The following is a 19,996-nucleotide window of genomic DNA, read 5'->3' as shown; positions in this document are numbered from 1 at the left end:
CCTGCAGTGCCTTTGTGCCTTTGGGGTTCTGTGGGGGAGATGGGGCAGCATCTGCCCAAGCCTGGCAGCAGAGCCTGTCCCCGGGGCGGCGGGAGGGCTGTCCCGTGTCCCTGCCCGCTGCCAACTCTGCACTTGTCTCTGGGACTTGCAGGACTGGATAAAGAGGGAGCCCTGGGACTCCCTGGTGTATGGAGTGTTTCAGGCCCTGGAGGAGTTGAGGTGAGGTCTGTTCCCCAGGCTCTGGGCACTCCCAGTGTGCCCCAGCCCAGCTTGAGCATGGGGCCAGGAGCTGCTGGGGCTGTGGAGTGGGAGGGTGTTCCCCATTCCAGGTGTCTCCCAGAAGAAGGGAGCCCCAGGGGTTCCTTAACCTGGGGGGGTGGGGGGGTTGCCTGCTGCCTGGGAGGAGGTAGGAATTGCTGGAGCTGAAGGCAGTGCTCGCTGGCATGGGCTGGGGGGGTTGGATTTGGGGCCCTCGATTAGGAGGGACTCAGTTGTGGTTTAAACCACCCTGGAGAGGGCTAGTAAATCCCCTTTCTGTTTTGTCTCCCTTCTTCCTCTGGCCAGCAAGCTGAGGCCGCCTCTGAGCGGGAAGGAAAATGGCAACCTGCTGGCAGTGTGCTGCCAGAGTATTTTGTCCCATCCTTCCGAGGAGCAGATGAAAAAGGGAAGGAAGAGTGTGAGGGCAGCTGTGAACATGGAGGTACCCACCGGCCAGTGCCTGCCCACCTCTGGGTCAGGATCCCACCTCAGCACGCCCTGGCAGCCCCCATGATGCATAGCCTCAGCTCTCCTTTGCTGCTTTTAGCTTCTGCACAGGAGAGGCATGGAAGATCTGGGCCACCTCATAGAAACCCTTCTGGAGGCTGAGGCGACCTCTGCCTGCTTTTGCAAAGTGTTCCACGTGAGTAGCCACGGGGCAACAGGGAAAGCGTTGCCAGGGCAGAGAATCGAGACCTTAGTGGGTGATAGGAGGTGGATACCTTTCCTCCAGACAAATGGGGCTTTGGCTCCTTGCTCTGGGGCTGTGCATCTGGCCGGGGCTGGGGGTCAGGAGTGCCTGGCCACTGCAGCCTCAGGACAGGCAGCGAAGTGGGCCCTGGTGGAGGGAAAGCCAAGAGCCAGCCCTGAGCTGGGCGAGAGCAGCCCTGGGGGGAAGGCCGGAGCAGGGAGACGCCAGCAGGGAAGCAAGACCTGACACAGGGCAGAGGCGGCTGCATAGCGCGAGGCGGTGAAGGCTGCAGGGCCGGTGCTTGGTGGGGCGGGGGATGCGCCAGGAAGGGGCCAGAGAAGAAGGGAGAGGGAGAGGGATCTCGGGGAGAGAAAGATTCCTGTTGCGAGAGAGATGCCCCCTGCCCCAGGTCCTGAAGGGCTGGCTCACCTCAGCCAAAGAATGGGAGCGGGAGAGAGCCCTGCGGGTTTGCACCCACGTGCTGGGCGCTTGCAAGGAGCGATGTGAGCTCACGGTGAGTAGGGACCCTCCGCGTGCCCTGGTGCCCCATTCCCACCATTCGTGGCCCTGGAAAGGAGCCCTGCCCAGCTGGGTGCTGGCTTTTGGGGCCCCTGGGATTATGGGGCAGCCCTTCTGCCTGGTCGCTGCCCAGGGAGCAGGCTGGGCAGTAGAGGCGAGCGGGCGCTGGGACTGCCTGCAACGTTTTTCCTGCTGCTGTCCCCTGCAGAGAGGATGTCCCTACAAGCAGTTCGGCTCCCTGGTGGGACTGCTGGGGTCTCTGACCAGCGACTGCCTGGACACGTGCCACCAGAGGGCATGGGTCTGCCTTGGCTACCTTCTCCAAATGCAAGGTGAGGAGAGCAGGCGCTTCCCAGCCTTGCTAAGCCCGATCCTCCCTCCCTCCCTTCCTGGCCTGGCACCACCGGGGTCCCGTGGAGGGAAGGGGGAGGCAACGTGCTGGGCTGGTTTTGTGCCCCCACCCTGTTAGCCCTCTGCCCCCCTGCCCATCTCAGGAAGGATCCCTGAGAGAGTGTTGCCGAGTCCCACCTCCCCGGGGCGTGCGTGAGGTTGGGTGGTCAGGGCCATCCCTCACTGCTGTCTGAGAGCAGGACGTCGTCACCAATGCTGGGGACTGTCCCCCTCCACGTCTGTCCCTCTCCACGGTCCAGGCAGGAGAGACAGAGGGTGGTCAGACAACTCGCTCGGATGAGGTCCCCGACGTTTCAGAGGGTGCCTTCCCCCTCGCTCCCTGCCTTCAGCCTGGAGAGACAGGCAGCTACCCAGGCAGTCTCCAAAGTCATCCCTGGCAGGGAAGAAATCTCCTGGGGAGCACAAGAGAGGAAGCCAATTTGCTGCCCAGAGCAAACTGGGCAGGGAGGAGGGATCTGAGCTGCAGGCCCAGAGCGTGCTGCAAAGGGTTGTGTTTGCACCCTTTCCTCTTCAGGCAGCAGGGTCTGCCTGTGCTGAGGAAGTCACAGGGAGGTTTCCTGCCTCCCAGAGACGATGGCGGCCTGTGTGGGAATAGGGGACGCAGCTGCTAGGAGCAGAGGCTGCTGAAACCCTGAAGCCCCAGCAAAAGGTTTAAGGAGGAAGAGGGCTCTTTCCAGCCCGGGGTTTGTCAGCCATTTATCAGGCTCAGGAAATCCCGCTGCCCCAAGTTCAGGAGGGCCCTGGCTTTCCCTGTGGCCTTCCCTGCCACCACGGGGGTTCTCCTTTATTGGTATCTGGGGCCAGAGGTTGGCTTTCTGTAGACGTGACTCCTCTTCTCTCCTGCTGTTTGTTCCAGCCAAGAGCATGAAGGTGCCGCAGGCAGATGAGATCCGGTGCCTTTGTGAGGAGCTGAACAGCCCGGACACCGAGACTTTTGCGGAGACCTGTACCCAAATAACAAAGGTAACTGGCCCCGAAACAGTGGGGTGGGGGCCCAGCTCCTGGGCTCCTGCACGTCTCCCTGCTCCCCTCCAGAGTCTCTGTCTCCAGAGCGGGCTGTCCAGGACAGCTGTTGTTAGCAAGTAGCAGGAGGCTCTGAGGCAAGACCGTCCTTTAAGGCACGCTGGAGCAGACACCGTGATGTGTGCGTTTGCACACACGTGTGTGTGCGTGAGTGCTCTTGTCAGAATACCAATTTGGTATATAAGCAAACAACAAGGGGGTAGACACTTCCAAATCGGTTAGCTGCACCAGATGTAAACAGCACTGTAGGCACAGCAGGAGGGCCAAGAGACTGGCCCCTCCGTGACTGCTGAACTAACAGTCCCGTCAAGTTGCCTTTCCTTTCCGAATCGCTGGGGCAGAGCTGTGATGCGGGCTCTCCTGTTCCTGACTTCTCTCCAGGCTGTTTGCAGGTGCATCCCTGCAGCACAGGCTGTGGACTTTCTGACTGCCATCCTGGACAGCTTGCTGCATGTCATGCCCCCACGTGCAAGAGCAGTGAGAAAGTGGGTGTTCATCTTCCTGGTGGAATGCAGAGAGGAGATAGTCCAGGAGGTAAAGGAGAGCTTTTTTTCCATTAGACTTCGTCTTTTCTCCTGTTGGCTGTTGCACTGCACCCTGTGCAGTTGGCATGGGCTCAAGAAATGCCGCCTGTGTGCCGAGCCAAGGGGCTCCTGATGGTCCGAGTCGTGCATTAGCACCCGCTGCTGGCGCCTGCTCCGGCTGGTGACAAGGCTATGGGCACTTCTTGTCCAAAGGCTGCCATTGGTCCGGGTCCTTCCCATGAGTGAGGCACTGGGAGGCACCAGCCTTGCCATTCCTCCCCTTCCTCTGGGGTCACTGTCAGTCCTCCCTGCCCTGGGACCCACCTCACCCTTCTCTTTCTTCACTGGTCCCCAATTCCATCTACTCTGAGCTTTGCTGGGCACGCTAGGTTTTCCACAGGTTGCATAGTTGTTCATTGCTCTCATTGCTTTCCCCGACTGTGGTGTTACCCAGCCTGTGAGGTGCCCTTCCTTTAGCCACTAGTTGCTGCCCATCTGTAGCCTGGGAGCCTCTGGCCTCGTGCTGTGCCTGCCCTTTCAAGGCTCCTGTTCTCCTCCGCTCACGCTCTGCTGCGCTCCGCTTGGGCTCTAGGGCCACCAGTGGCTCAAGCAGTGCAGACTAACTCAGTCTCAGGAGGGTAGAGGCAAGGAAAAGCGTCCCTGGAGAACGGGGTTCCTCTGGAAGGAGACATGTGCGCTTGCAGAGGCCCTGCAAGGCATCTGCGGGGTCTCAAAGAGCGTGTTTGGTCGTGGTCTTGCATCGCTACGGACACATGGGGAGAGTTAGCCAAGCACTGAGCGTGAAATGGGTCCGTGTCCTCTGTGTGCACACAGGGCACGCAGCCGCTCATGGGGTTGGGCCTGGGCACATGCAGCGACTGAGGCTGTGCATGTGAGCGTGTGCATGCGTGTGCGTGTGTGCATGCAGGTGCACGATTGCCAAGAGCACACTGGGCTCCAGATGTGAGCCAGGGTCAGGCAGGGTGGAAGGCGTGAGGTTTCGAGCTGGATCTGGACTCTGTGTCGAGGCAGCAGGCATCGCTCATGTGCCGAATGACTCTGCCTGGGCCCCACAGGAGGGGGTAAAGGAGCCCTTCTTTCTCCTCTTCTTCCATTCAGGTGCCAAAAATCCTGAACACCCTTTACAGCTACATGCAGCAGAGCACCCACAGGCCCTTCCTGCTCCGTGCAGTGTTTCTCCTCACCCGCTTTCACCAGGAGCCTGTAATCAGCAGTCTCCTCCAGAAGAGTCTGCTCATGGACAGGTACGGGCACTACCCACCTCCCCACTGTAGTCAAACAGGGACCCTGCAGCTTCCTTGCCCTGGGGGGGTCCGGTTGAGAAGCAGGTCTTTTTTTTCTGCCCAAGCAGTCTGGAGTGTTGCAAGACTGCGTGCTTGTGTCTCTGCTGTGAGTGGGGCATTGTAAGCCGCACTGCAGGTGAGGAGGTTTGAGGGCACCGCAGGACCGCAAGGATAGGGGCTCAGGGGTGAACGTCTCTTCCCTTGCAGTGACACGGTGGAGCTGTGGAGGAGCCTGGGGAGAAGCATCCTTGGGATTCAGATCCTGAGGTGCTTAGTGGAGAAATTAAACAGAGCAGGAAACGACCGCCTGGGGACGGACTCCTCCCCTTGTGAGCAGCACAGCTGTCAGACTGCTCTGGAGACTCTGACGGTACGTTCAACGGCAGACACCTTTCTGCAGCTCGGCATCTGCTTGCTAACTCACGCTTGGGCGCAAGGGAGTCAGGTGCCCTTTGCGGGTGCCCGTGGAGATTCGCAGGGCGCTGTGCTGGGCCGGCCTCAAGGAGTGCGGGGAGCCAGGGCAGTTTGGTACTCCTGAGCCACAAGGCTGTCGCAGAAGTGACAAGTGCGGACAGTGACCCCCCACCCTGGGCAGGCGGGGGAACCAGGCTGGTGGGAAAAGGCCTTCCCTGAACAGGTGGTTCTTGGTCATGTTTCTCTGCAGATCACCCGTGCCATCTCCGAGGTGGTGTTTGCCCTGAGGAGCACGGAGGAGCTCAGGCGACTGCTTCCCCACCTCCTTCCCAGCCTGCTCAGGTGGGCCAGTGAAATGCTGGGTGGGGAGAGGCAGCTTTTGCTCATGACCAGCTGGAAACAACTGCATGTGGAGAAGCCGTGCAGGTAAAGAGCCGAAGGGGCAGATGGAGGGGCTGGCTTCAGTTCCCCGTGCCAAGGCATGTGCCTTTGTGGGGCTGAGGGAGGGCTTCGCCTGCCCCACTTCCTAGATGTGGAAAGCGGTCGTCGCGGTTGGTTTTACTTCTGTTCCTTCGTGGAGCAACTCCAGCTCCCAGGCAGGAAGGTCTTACGCAGCTCATACTGCGGATGGCCGTCCTCTTGCCTCCCGCATACCCTTGTGTGCACAATAGCATTGCACTCCCTCAACGGACCCCCGCTGGAGCAGTGACTCTTGCGGGCACTGGTGTCATTCTTGGCCAAAGGCTGGTGGGAAGAGGTATGAGGTGTTGGCCTTGGTTGACACCTAGCGTGGAGTCAGTCTAGAGGCGTGGGTTTTCTTCTGCTTCGGTGGGTCTGGGGCATGAAGAAAATGCCAGTGTCGTTAGCTGCAGTCTGGAAGGCTGTGAAGCATCATTCCAGGGGTATTTAGCTCTGCTGCAGATCAGTCTTCCCCGAACCTGCTGCGATTTGAGAGTTCTTGGGGTTTCTGGCGGTGGTGCTCTTTGGACTTGTTTTGTTTGATTGGGTTTGTTTATTTTGCACTTTGTTTCTTTTGCCAGGATTTTCCTTTCAGCTATAAAGTTGGTGCTGGGCAAATGCATGGCGCAGAAATGGACGCAGCTGCTCGAGATTTGGGGAGTGTGGGCTCGCCTGGAAGTCCCCGTGGCTCACCCTGAGGGGGTGCGTCTCCTGACCAGGTAAGAGCCCCAGGGATGCATCTGGCCAACTCCTGCAGGGCTGTGCCCAGGGAAATGGCCGCTGGGACCCTCCCGGCGTGCCCGGGAAGCCGTCGGGAGCTGAAGAATAGTGTCTGCATCAGCGCAAGTGAATTTTGGAGGCCCGGCCTGTGGCCTTCCTGGGTAACTGTGTCCCTCGCTTGTGACCCCTGCGCAGTGTCCTGCTCAACGCTGGAGTCGTCTCCCCCTGTCTGGTGAAGAACCTCTTGCCGTGGCTGAATTCCTGCTCAGTTCAGCTGCGGATGACAGCTACAGCTTTCTTTGCTGAGGTAAGGCAGGAGATGGGGAAGGAAGGGGTCAGAGGACTTTTACCGAGATACTGCTGCTTGGGATGTCTTTTTTTGTGGGAAGATCCCTGGCGAACGGGTCCCTGGAGCGGGGTGGCCAGGGGAGCACCTGGCCGGGACCAGGTCCCCACGGCGCTGCCTGTGGTGTTGTTCCAGATCTCTCGGGACCGCAGGACGACAGGGACCTCCGAGCGAGGCAGGCACTAGAGCAATCCCTCCGCAATACCTGGCCCCAGCCAGCACCACGGAGTTAATTAAAGCTCATCAAAAGACACCGAAAGGGGAGTGTATCTGTTCTTTCCCTAATAGCACCCTGGCAGCTGGTGAGACAACGTGTGGGTGACACCGAGGCTGGGGGCTGCCAGCTGTGGGGCCCCTCTCAGATCTTCCCGGGCTGGGGACAATGGAGTCATGCCAGGACAGAGCCCAGAGCAGGGGTCTCCCCGTGGGGTCCTGGGGCCTTGGCGTGCCCTCCCACTGCCCATGGGGATCCCCTCGCCACCCCTCCCACCGCGGCACGACCACCTCCAGCACCAGCCCGCGCTGGTGCAGGGAACAGCCCGCGAGAGCCCCGACCGTATCGCCACAGCAGGCTTCGCCCTCCCGGTGTCCCATCACGCTGGGACCCCCCACAGCACTGCCCAGTGACACACTGGGGGGAGTAGGGGGCACTGGGGGGAACCGAGGGGGTCACAGGAGGTTACAGGTGTGTGGGCAGGGGGCGGAAGGGGGGCACTGGGGGACGAGTGGGGAATGGCGGGGGGACCTTAAAGGGTCAGCAGCGGCACAGGGGCCGAGCAGAGGGACGGAGAGTAGCATCTGGCTGGCCCATCGGACCCCTGCCCGTTAACCCAGGCCCCACTGGTGCTGTTCCTCACCCCCAGCGAGCCTCCGCACATCTGCAGGGGGCAGGGGCAGCTCCACACAGGGAGGCCACCAGCAGAGACGTGGTTTTGTCCCTTGGGCTGCTGTGCACGCTGGCCCGGCTGCGAGCCCACGTGAGCCTCAGCCCCCTGTCCCGCGGGTCCCACCACATGCGCGTGACCCAAACGGAACGCTCTGCAAAGTTCGCTCAAAGGAAGCACGTGCTTCCGCCTTGCCCAGTCCTTCCTAAAGGTGTTCCTTGGTAAAGGTGAGGATGTAAGCGGGAACGGAGCCCCTTTCTGGGTTGAACAGCAGGCTGAGGGGGGCTCCTGCTGTGGCGGGGGCACCGGCAAGGGCCAAGCTGGCCAGTCTTCCTTCGTCCCGGTCTTCAGAGGTGGCAACCTCCTGCGTGCTCTGGGCTGGCACAGCCTTGCCCGTGAGCCAGAGGAAGCTTCCCTCTCCCCGAGTCCAGAGTCCTGCCCCATACACGGCACCCTGGGGCAAAGGGCAGAGGAACCAAGAGGTTCCCCTCCTTCGCAGGGTCCCCAGCGTCAGCTGTAGCATCGCGCCTATCCTTTGTAGTGCCCAGAGCCTCCTGTTTCGGGCCGAAATCCTCGGTTTTCGGGTCCAAACCCGCCTTTGATGACCCCCAGCCTTTCCTCAGGGCCCACAGCTCCATGCTGAGGCTCTCAGCCCTAAAGGTGGAGTTCGTTGCCTGGCAACCTCCACCCAGCAGTCCCTGGGGAGTCAGTGGGCCCAGGACAGCCAATCGCATTTGAGGAGGCGGGGGCAAGGCATGTGATCGATAGGTAACCCACCAGTCAAGCTTCGAGGCCTGCAGGAGAGGTGGCAAGAGGGGAAAAAGCCGGGCTCCCTGCCGGGTGTGTGTGGGGGGGGGGGTGTTGGTTGGAGGCGGGGCATGCCCGCTCCACCAATCACAGCTGGCAAGAGCAAAGCAGAGATGACTGATGAGCCGCCTGACCCATCACTGGATGGGAGGAGCGATCTCATGCAGCCAATCGGAGGAAACATCGCCTCAGGGAAGGGCGGGCCCCAAAGCAGGGCACAGTGGCAGCCGAGGGGAGCGATCCTCCGAGGCAGCACCGCCTGAAGGGAGGAGACTGGCAGCCCTCCCCAGCTGTGCTGACCCATGGGAGAAGAAGGTGGGGCCTTCTCCTGGGGCCAGGAGTTTCCTCTAGGCACCTGCAGTGCCGAGGGCTCCGGCAGTCCTGGGAGCTGAGTGTGCCAGGCGCAGGGCAAGCGGCTGAGCTGGGCGTTCTCCAGCGGCAGGCATTTGGACGAGGGGGGCTCGGCGGGAACCCGTCTTGCCCTCCCGCTTCTTCTTGTGCTTCTTGAAGTGGAAGCACTTGTGCAAGGCTCCAGGAGGAGTTCATTTGGTGCCCGCCCTTGCTAATTGCAGGTGGGTGGTCTGCAGCGGGCAGGGAATGGGACAGGACTGCTCGCAGGAATGCCGTGGGAGGGGAGGTCCGTCGCTCAGGGAGACAAGGATGAAGGGTGGGCATTGAGGGTTGTGGTGCTTCTCTTCCCAGGTCACCATTACGCGTGAGGAAGCTCTGCTTCCCTGGCAGTGGCCGAACATCTGCCTGCCCTCGGGAAGCCAAAGGCAGAAATCAAGCAAGCAGTCGGGATGGAGTTGCAGGAATAGTCGCCACCTGTCGACCCCAGCTGTCGCCCCAGTTCATTCTCTGTGTGGAGAGGCAGTTCAGGGTGCCAGGAAAAGGTAATTTAAGGGATCTCCACTGCTTATCGGTTCTGCTGACTCTCATGACTTTACTGGCATTGTGGCATTTGGTGCTAATGCCAAAGCTCTTGGGGAAATCTGTGTCAGGGTATTGGCATCTCTTAGGGTTGTGATCCTGTGGTAGGGGGGAAAGCTAAAAAAATGAGACACAACTGTAAGTAAAGAAGCAACATTGAGGGGGGGGGGGGGAAATACATTTTCCCAAAACACTTTTGAGGTTTAGGGATTTGGTTTGAGAACTCTTGTTTTGGTGACACACTTGCTAATAAGTCCAAAAAGAGATTTATCTTTGCTTTCATTGAGATTTTGACTTGAGTGCAGTTAGTGATCTGCTGAAACCTTAAATCACTCCTGTCATCTGACCAATTCTCTGTTTTGTCTCTACTACTGAGCTGATTTTCTTTTCTCAAATGTGGCATAAAATTTGCATGTACTTCCTGGAAATTGAAAGATTTAACAGTGCTTTGTGGAGTGCTATTCAGTCGATGGGCGCATGGCACACAAGAATTTAGGGGTAAAAGTTCTTTTAGAGGTTCTGAGGGTTATGGTCCTGCTGAAAGATTAGTGAGAAATTCAGCTACACAGTTGTCAGGACTCATAAAACTTGCCAAGACTGCAAATATGTGATGTCTGGGCTTTGGTGTTGACTAAGCACAGTGCAAACACAGGTGGATACAAAAGCTGGAAACAAGAGCTTAGGCATAAAAGAACCAAACCAAACCAAAACCCAAGATGATGGAAGAGAGAAAAATGTCCTGCCAAAAATACTCCTTTAATTATTCACCGACAGAAAAGACAACTTCCAGAAGAGATTGTCTTCCTGGATGCAACTGTGAGAAGAAACCTAATTACTGAACCAAAATAGTACACATATTGTAGGATGATAATAATGCATTAAGTATAAAATAAATAAAAAGGCAGAAGAAGCCATGCTGTATTTCCTTCAGATTGTGGATTGCCTCTCTTCCAAAGATACTAGATGTTTATCTGCCCAGTACTAACAGCACTTAAATATTATTTGCTGTTTGTAAATGAAGTATTTGAATTGGAAGTAAAGGCTTAAGATTATGAAGCTTTTCACTGCCAACAAAATGTCTAGGTGCTGAAGGAGCTGGCTGCTTGCTGGTCCCAGGGTGCAGGTAAAGCTACTTTCTGATTATCAGAGATGAATCAGAATCTCGGACATTGCCTGACTCTTCATCATCTCGGTATCGTGCTGAATATCAGTAGCAGGCAGGGAAGGGGGTTCTTGTGTCCCTGTCTGAGATGCCAAACTGTGATTTCTGCTCTCTGTCCCAGGTACGTGCCTGTGCAGGCAGCTAGATGGGAGCTTTCCCTCTGCAGAGCACGGCTCTCTGCGGTTTGCAGAGAATAATGTTTTCTACAGCCTTGTTTTCAGCTTTAGGCAGGTCTGGCTTCATTTTTCGGGGGAGGCAAGAAGGCTTGCCTTCTGGGAGTGTGTTTCACCACTGTCCCATTTTTGCTGAGGTCCATGAGTGTCCCTAGTTGTGAGTAAAGGAGCCCTGGTGGGACTGTGGGCTGGAGATGTGCTGCTTTTTGCCCCTTCTGCCCCTCCTCTGAAGATCTGATAGCAGAAGTGTCTTTGAGACAGGTTTTTTGATTACTGAGAAGCAGCAGTACCAGGGAGTATGAATGCAATTTTCTCTTGCATGATTTGGCTGAAGGTCAGAAATGTGCTTCACTGAATAGGAACATTGTTGATTAAAATGGCATGACTGTTGATGCCATATTACAGCGGTATCTTGCAGTGTTGGAAGCTCAAATCTATCTTTTCGTGTTAACTTAAAGCTTAAACTCTGAGAAGACTGTAGGAATTTAAAAATCACCCTCTGCAACCTATGCAGACCTTGAGGTATGAGCCAGACTGAGAGGAGTGAAGAAAATGTGTTCATGCTTTTTTATCCAGCTGAAAGAGCTCTGTATAGCTTTAAATGCTGTTGCATCTCATTTTTAGTTGAATATAAGCAGATGGTAATAGATTAGGTGTCAGATATCTTGTGAGGGCAACTACCTGGCAATGACATATTATTAACAGTAGTTTAAATGATTGCACTTGTTTCAGAACAAAAAGTGGAGTTCTGTCTATTTTTAATCTGAGTTTCTGAACTATCTGATTGGAACTTAGTACTGGGGAGGCCTTCAATACAATTTTTTTTATGACGATCACTAGAGTGTGATGGTTGTCGGTTATTTTTAGGTGGTGTGGTCAAATCAGAGGTGTTGAAAGCTTACCCCTCATCTAATTGGGGTGGGTTTTGTTTGTTTTCGGTGCTTATTTCTTTTGGAAAAGCTGAAGATTAAAATCTCTCTGTATATACCCATGCACCCCTTCTCCATGGTGTTTACATAAATGTTTAGGCTGTTTTCCAGGCTGTTTCCTTCGTGCAAGACTGGTTGGAATCACCTTAAAACACTCTTTTACCCAGCACCTGCGAGGGAGGACCACAGTGTTTGGGGACCTCGGTGGTCCCAGTGCCTGAGGATGGTGTGTGCACACACACACACATTTATCTGGGGTGTTCCTGCAGCTCCCTGGGACTGGGCTGTAGCCAGGGCCAGGGTTTGTGAAACCCCTTGTCTGAAGATTTCTTGGGACCACAGCACCCACAAGGGCAGGAGCAGAGGGACAGGGAAGAGAAGCATTTAGCAATATTTAGCAGGGGCTCTCACCAAACCAGGCTGATCCACTCTCCAGCTTCTCCCTTAACTTGGGGGGAATCTGCTACCACAGATGTTTCTGGCGTTTGCCGCATCGGGAGGATTGTCAGTGGGCTGCACTGGGAGCAGGTTATGGGAAATAAGAGCCTGTAATGGTCAGACTACAATGCTGGGAGATTTTTACAGTAATGCCCGTGCTGCAAGAATCCAAAGGTCAGAGAGGAAAATTGCAATACCAACTTCAATTAGTGACTAAGAAAGGGAATGACTTTCATGATGTGTCAGACTGTGCCTCTAAGCCCTATGAGAAGCTGCCACCCTTCTCCGATGACAGGTAGCGTCGTGGCAGTGGCTACTGCTGGGCCAGGAGCAGCAGGCAGATGCTGCGCAATAAAATGAGAGCAGAGAGCAGGCAGGCTTGGTCTGTGAAGGATCTGCTATCCCATAATTCATTCCCTGCCCTTATTCACTGGAGGCTGAATGTGAGGATCTTTGTTCACTGGGGTTTTTTTGTTTTGGTTTTGTGGTTTGTGGGGTTTTTTTTTTTCTCTTTCTTTTGGTTTGGTTTGTGGTTTTTTTTTTAGGGGAGTTTAGGAGAACTGACTATGGGCAGCAGAGAAGATCTGGTGATTCAAAGGATCTTTTTTCAGTTGTTCATGCTAGAAAGTTCTTGGGGTTTTTTGTTTTGTTTTTTTGTTTGCTTCTTCCTGCTGCCACTGAACACCTCTGGGATCCATTACATTTTACGGGGATTGTTGCTTTGGAAGATGGCAGGAGGTCCTGTGGCCCTTTCTGCCAGCCAGCCCTGCAGGAGCAGGGAAGCTCTGCTGGGAGGAGGCCAAGGAAGGGTGTCAACAGCTGCTGTAGAAATCCAGACGAGCAGTTCAGGTACATAGGAGGGATCAGGGGTACAGTCCAAAGGATCCATGCAGGGATGTGCTTGAATGATGACTGTTCCCTCCCACCCCAGTGCTATGAAGGACATTTGTGCCCAGGTCTTGTACCAAGGGACTGTCATACCCTCGTGTACGGGGACCCCTCGTACACGCACCCTGGCACGATTAACTTTGCACAATCTTGGCCCCCTTCCCTGTCTTCAGGGGAACCCGAACTAGTAAAACGTTTTTGGCTTGTTTTTCTTCCTTGCATGGTGAGGATGGACCATGGCAGCATGATGTCCTTACAGTGTCACTTGGTGAGGAGACTTGGACTTGTCCTCTACAGGCTGGACACTAACTGTCCAAATGACTTCCTAGAGCTGGCTGCAACAAAGAAATGCAGTGTCATGCTAAGGAGGAAATGACAGCTGGATAGCTCCCTCCCAGAAGCTATAGCAAAAGAAGAGAATGAGAAAAATGAGGGATAATTGTTCCTGACAATGGTGTCTTTTAAAATCAAAATAGAGATTTTTTTTTTCCTTCAAAATAGAGATTTTTTTTTTCCTTCAAAATAGAGATTTTTTTTCCCTTCAAAATAGAGATTTTTTTTTCCCTTCAAAATAGAGATTTTTTTCCCTTCAAAATAGAGATTTTTTTTTCCCTTCAAAATAGAGATTTTTTTTTCCCTTCAAAATAGAGATTTTTTTTTCCCTTCAAAATACAGATTTTTTTTTTCCTTCAAAATAGAGATTTTTTTTTCCCTTCAAAATAGAGATTTTTTTTTTTCCTTCAAAATAGAGATTTTTTTTTTTCCTTCAAAATAGAGATATTTTTTTTTTCCTTCAAAATTTCTCAGGAAGTTTTTGGTGATGTTGGACTCTCCAGTGCAGAATGATCTGAACACCGCTGCAGTGTCCTGATGACAGGACTTTTCCAAGCACTCAGCTTTAGAAATAGTCTATGGAAAGATGTCCATGTCCTGGGCATGAGATTTAAAAAAAAAACAAAACAACCAACCAAATTAAGAAAATAAAATTTGAGCGGAAAGTCCTCCTTTCTCCCCAGTGCAATAATTCTTCATGGCACTTGGAATCATGCTCAAAAATGTTGAATCTCTTCCCCTTAAGTTTGAAAGACGGAAGAAAGATTTGAAAATAAACATGGAAGAACACCTGGTCTGCAGGAAAGTTTTTGTGGGGAAAAAAGTTATCAAAAGCAGCTTGGTGATGTGATTTTTTTTTATTTTTTTTTTTCCTATTGCCATTTAGGTCAGAGGGACTAATTTGTATGATTTTCTTAAGAATGCTTTCATGTGTAAAATTTAGATCTCATAAATCAAGACTCAAACAGGACAATAGTAAGGATGGAAATGTTTTCTTTACTGGCATACTGGGGACAGACTTTATAGTAGGGAGTGTTGCAATAGGACAAGGGGTAATGGTTTTACACTAAAAAAGGGTAGATTCAGACTAGATATAAGGAAGAAATTTTTTACAGTGAGAGTAGTGAAACACTGGCACAGGTTGCCCAGAGAGGTGGTAGATGCCCCATCCCTGGAAACTTCAAGGTCAGGTTGGACAGGGCTCTGAGCAACCTGACCTAGTTGAAGATGCCTGTGCTCATTGCGGGGGGGGGGGGCGGGTTGGACTAGATGACATTTGAAGGCCCCTTCTAAGCCAAACTATTCTATGATTCTACGCTAACAAGTTTGGAACAATGTCATCCAGTTCTGGGCTCAGCAGAGAGGAGTGAAACATGACTGGAGTCAGGGTGCCACTTGTTTCTATTAAACATTTTGTTAGAATCTTTCTTTTCTTACTGTAGTTTTGTACAGGCATTCATCTGCCTTTTCCAGTGTTTAATATTCACATGCTGGAAGAGTAATTTAAATGGGTAATAGATACAGAGTGTAACCATTAAATCTAGTTCATAACAATGCAAACTATTGGATGGCAACAATTGCAAATATATGCCTGGCTTTGCAGGATGCCAACTCGTTGGCTTGGGACACAGAGCTCACCTTAAGTGACAATAAACATTTTATATTTAGATGTTCATTGCTGAGCCAGATGAACACAAAGAGCTGCAGCGTTTCATTTTTTTTTTCTTTTTGTTTTATGTAGGGGCCTTATGCGGACTGACGGCAGTCCCGGAGAGAGATCCAGCCTCGCTCGAGTGGAATACACCTGCAGCTTTTAATCAGAAACGACAGCTATAAAGCAGCACTATGTGCAATACCTCTGAGACCTGTACCCTTGCTGGTGCTCACACTTGCATGGAGGAGGAGGTGAGCAGGATGCCTAGCAATAAGAGAAGGATAGCATTTGAAATTTCTGGAAGAAAAAGAGTTATTTCTGTCTGTTTTCTTCATTCCTGTCTTTTCTGCTCCTTCTAATAAGCAGTGTGGCTATGTTGTCGGAAGGATAAGCTGAGAAGTGGGTTAAATGAGAAGGTTTTCCTCTGGGGGGAAAAATCTGGAAGTGGCTTGGACCCATATTTTGTAGCTAAATGGATTGTAGCTGTAAAAACGTGCCGTAGCTAGACGATGAGTAAGGCTGTGTCACAAACTGGAAAAGTTGTGGCTGACTGAGGAAATCTGGAGGGGTTTTTGTGCTTGTGGAGTGTCTGTTTTTTAAGAGCTTCTGGAGAGCTGGATAGCTTCAAGAGTAATGTCAAGTCGTTTTGGGGTCCAAAAAAATGCTGAATTGCTGCAGAAGGAGTGTATGGGGTTTGCTGAATCTGAAATAGCTTGTGAGCACCACTGGAGGCACAGTGTTGTGGGGACACCCCCAGAGGTGCAGTGCCCTGGGCAGTGGGGTAAGGGTGTACTTGTGTGGCTGTCACCTTAGCCTGTTTGTAATTCTGTGCTTGTGTGGGAGCTGCCTGTGTCTAGGTGAACAGTACCTCAGTCACACCTTCCTTCTCATACTGTTTTAATGCTACCGTATTTTAATTTGTCTCCCATTATTAATTAATGGATTGACTCCCCTTCAAAGCAGGTTACTGCTTTTTTCCAAGTGCTGAACTGAAAATGGTGACCAAGTCCTGCATACAATGATACTTTCTGCTAGAAAGTCATTGGAATGATTCAGGCACCCACTTTGGTGCTCATCCATTAGGGGAGGACTTCACGTGTGCTGTACTTTGGGAAATGAGTGTGCATTTATTTCTCCATTTAACTGGATTTTTGTGTGAGTGAGATTTGTTAATATTGTTGTATCACTGATTTTGCTGGCTTGCCGTGGAAATCTTCCCCAAAAGAGTTAACAGCTATTTCTAAACAAGATCCTCCAGACCAGATACATCCTGAACAGCTGAGTTGACCTGGGAAGTGGTTGTAGCCTCAGGTGGAGTTGCCATTACAATCACAATAACTGAGCTATCATATAATCAAATTCTCCAGCTCCCTGAATTGCTGATCTCACTTCTAAGCTTTCTGTAAGTGGAACTTCTGAGTCCTTGATGTAAGAAAAGCCTCGGCAGCTTTTAGTTATCTTTTTGGCATTTTCCATCAAAATTTCTGACTAAACTTCACAGCTTCCAGCTGCCTACTTGGCAGTAGGTTTAGGGAGCTGAGCCAGCACTAATGCCAACCCCATGGGGGTCTGCGCTTGCCCTCAGGCTGTGATGGCTGGTGTGATGCTGGTGGTGCATCTGGTGCAGAAAAGGAGCCTTCCCACAGACACAGAAATAAGGCACGAGTCAGCTGGCACGCTCAGCTCATGCTGCTGTAAATAAGCTGAAGTTTTTTGAAGGCTGGCCTCAAAGTGACAGCCTTTCCATTGTCACAGGAACTTGAAAGTCAATAGTAAAGATTGTAAAGTAACAAAAGTCCATGATAAAGATTTCATCTTTGAAGACCGCAAACAGCAACCCGCGTGAGGAGTACCTGCTCTAGCCTGAAGTTATTGAAGAGAAAAGAGAAAATGTGTTAGTTAGCATTCAGAGGGTAACAATTTTCTGATTTATATTGATTGCATGAGCTAAAACCAAGAAGTACTGAATGCTTATCTGGGAAGTACAGCAGAAAATTGAACTTAAAGGGGATTTGGAGAATGTCTGTTGGAAGAAAAAAATTCTCTTTTATCTATGCAATTTCCTGAAAATAAAAGCACCCACACTCCATATTCCTTAATCTTTTATTCCTCTTTTCATTTCTACTAGTTGTGAAAACTAGAAGACAAACTAATTTGTTATCCTTGTTTAGCCAAAATGATTTCCTAGAGGAAAGAAATATTAAGAAATGTCTAATGTGCAAAACCAGCAGGATTTCTTGCAAACTAGGACAGGGTTTATCAGGCATAGCATACACATGGCCATTTCACCCTCCCAGGGTTTAACAGAGGGCTGAGATTTACCTGAACTCAAAGTTGAATCAGGAGAAATGGATTTGCCCCAAACCAGGAAACAAGGTTTGTAGTTGTCTCAATAGATACAGTGTGATATAGCCCAGGGGAGGTGGAAAGCACTGCAATGGTTTCTGCTGATGTTATATGGAAGGAAAAAGAAAAGCAAGCTGAGAGAAAACCTATCAGATAAGGGAAATATCCAGTCATGATCCTACTGTTTGCAGTAGGGTAAACTGCAGCTACTCAGAACAAACATAAGTGTCAGAAACCTATGGAAGAGATGAGATCATCCAAAGGTTAGGTACAAAACCAAAGCAGCTTCAGTGTATTGACATAAGCAGTCCTCATATTGAATGTTAAAACATTTCTCTTCTATCAGCTCAGTGCTAAACAGAAGCTGTAAAATGAAATGATAAAGTGAATCAGATAGAGCAATGTATGTTTGGCTGCTTATTGCTGACAACTGGCCCTGGCAAAAGCTGAAATGGTTTTGTGGGTATCAGCAGGCTGCTGCATTCCTACAGTATTTGCAGTTAATGAGATTATTGGGTTGTTGTGTGATGTATAAAAAAAGCTAATATTCTGTCTACAATGCCAAGATGTCTGGGCAAGTCAGAGACATGGAAAGATAAGAGTGAAGTTATGGGACTCATATATTGGGATGTATATTTCAGATATTTTATCCATTTTCTCTACTGCTTGCAGAGAATAGAGATGATTTATTATGAGGTCCAAAAATGCCATTAGTATGCTACATTTGAAATGCATGCCCTAATCTTATTTACCATTGTCCTGTGTGAGGAATTTTAATTATTCTCTAAGGTTTAAAGGAAAAATACCTCCTGGAAGAAAAAAGGAATAATGCTGCAGTAAACTGGCTTTCTCCAGTGTAAGCTTTCAGCCGTAACAGAAGAGAAAATGTGGAAGTGTGTTAGCAACATTCATTTTTCACTACATTACCTTGTGGAAGCAGTATACAAGAGCTATTAATATTTTATTACAGATATCTGTAACTGTGTTTGCAGTTGACTGATCTGACTGTATGATAAGAATTAAGTTGGCAAACAGGTATTTCTCAAGTACAGTCCTGTCTTTTTGTTTGTTTGTTTTCATGGCCAATTGTTAAGCTGTATCAACCAAGCCACTATGTTGTTATGCAGGGTTTTCCATTTCACACCACGCCTTTTCATGCACACGTTGCATGTGGTGAGGTGCTCAGAACAGAGAGAAACCTGCAGCCCAACACGGATGATGATCTCCTCTGCCTGCACTCCTCTCAGAAGCGATGGCATATACATGTAGTACTCTTACTGAATACATAGTGGCTGGGTTGGTGTGGTGTTTGGGGTTTTTTTGTTGGTTTTTTTTTTTGTTGGGTTGTCATGTGTCCCCCCCCCCCGCCCCCCCCCCTCCGGTTGCTTGGCTTTTTTGCAGTACTACGTTATAGGCCTGATCCAGCTGAAAATTCCCCCCAACAAAAAGTCTGCTTTTTGTCATCATTTTATAGATGAGCTGAAACCAAAAGATACTGAATACTCAGGTCCTGTTCAATACTTGCTCAAGGCTGGCATGCTGCCACAGAGCACAGAAGGGCTGGGAAGCGGAGCTGGCTCTGGGGCAGCCAGGGGGACCATGGGGGCAGAGATGCTCTGTTGTGTGGGGCACCCTTTGGCTCTCTGATCTGACCTTGCAGATGGAGGGTGGGTTTCTGTGTGTGTGTGTGTTGGGTTCCCTTTTTTTTTTTCCAAAATTATACAAACTTAGGATAGATAACTAGATAAAATCATGTGTGTAGCTATGTTCGAGTCAGTGGGAGAAGGAAGAGCTCTTTTGTTGAGTCTAGAGCTGGTATTTGCTAAGAGTAACTATGGTGGTGCAATTATGAAATTCTATTGTTAACTGACTGTACCATATGCACGTTTTTGTTTTTATTATGCTAATAATTTTCACTGTTTTGAGCTATCTTCTACGCAATTTTCTGGTTCAAAAAATTTCCCCAAACAAGCATTTAATAATTTTTTTTCCACTACCTTCTTGAATCTCTATATAGGAAGAACCACGTAATTTTTTATTTATTTTTTTTTTTAGCGTTCAATCTCAAGCCCCTGGGATACAGTTAATTTCTCTGGCTCTGTATCACTGCTTTTCCAAGGATGTGAGTACTAGATGGCTTGTTTGAAAAACAGCAGCTGACAACTGCACTTAGTTTCAGACAGCCTTAAACTTTTGTTCCTCATTTACTTGAGTCTGTCGAAGATGCATTTGATACGGAATACCTAATTCTGGTACAATCCTGTTCTTGTAAGGTTTAGAATGTACTGACACAGAGACTTTGTCACGTACGTAATGAGTTATTCTGATAATAATAGAAGAAAATTACTTGGAAAGAAATGCCACATGTACGTGCTTAGAAATTCTTGTATTAAATTGAGTCTAATTTGTTATAAGTTTCAAATGTCAAAGAAAATAAAATCAGCAAAACCAGATATATGCGTATTTTCCACAGGGCTGAACAAAACCATCATAGAAACTTTGGAACAGAGTTTTGTGTTTGGACACCTTTCTATTGTACTGTCTCTTCTCTGTCAATGTTGGGCCATTCTTCTCTCATAGCTGAAGTTCACTGAGATGAGAAGGTTGAGAGCACTCTGCTCTTGTATAGCCACTTTTTTTCTCAGTATGTGTAATGGTCCCCAGAATGAATCCTAATAGCGTGATAATCTTGCTCTGAGCTCAGAGGTGAATTTTGGTCTTAAGTCGGATTTACCTAGCTTTCTTTGAATACTCAGGATGTGGAGAAAAATGCTGTCCTGGTG

The 19,996-nt window shown here is 50.5% G+C and overlaps 1 protein-coding gene across 1 annotated transcript in view; it reads left to right on the top strand.

Annotated features, from left to right (window-relative positions):
* LOC142044565 (maestro heat-like repeat-containing protein family member 2B) overlaps positions 1-9,270 on the top strand; it is a 29,917-nt gene extending 20,647 nt beyond the window's left edge. The window contains exons 23-35 of the mRNA XM_075057154.1: positions 152-219; positions 565-700; positions 806-901; positions 1,359-1,463; positions 1,677-1,800; positions 2,736-2,842; positions 3,284-3,436; positions 4,546-4,691; positions 4,938-5,100; positions 5,395-5,570; positions 6,185-6,322; positions 6,519-6,630; positions 9,063-9,270. Coding sequence (XP_074913255.1) covers positions 152-219; positions 565-700; positions 806-901; positions 1,359-1,463; positions 1,677-1,800; positions 2,736-2,842; positions 3,284-3,436; positions 4,546-4,691; positions 4,938-5,100; positions 5,395-5,570; positions 6,185-6,322; positions 6,519-6,630; positions 9,063-9,257 — 1,719 coding nt within the window. The 3' untranslated portion in view covers positions 9,258-9,270. The remainder of the gene's footprint in view (positions 1-151; positions 220-564; positions 701-805; positions 902-1,358; positions 1,464-1,676; positions 1,801-2,735; positions 2,843-3,283; positions 3,437-4,545; positions 4,692-4,937; positions 5,101-5,394; positions 5,571-6,184; positions 6,323-6,518; positions 6,631-9,062) is intronic.
* The last annotated feature ends 10,726 nt before the right edge of the window (positions 9,271-19,996 follow it).

The sequence above is a fragment of the Buteo buteo genome, chromosome 24 (assembly GCF_964188355.1).
Source record: "Buteo buteo chromosome 24, bButBut1.hap1.1, whole genome shotgun sequence".
In the NCBI taxonomy this organism is placed as follows: Eukaryota; Metazoa; Chordata; class Aves; order Accipitriformes; family Accipitridae; genus Buteo; species Buteo buteo.
This window is presented reverse-complemented; position numbering and strand designations above follow the sequence as displayed.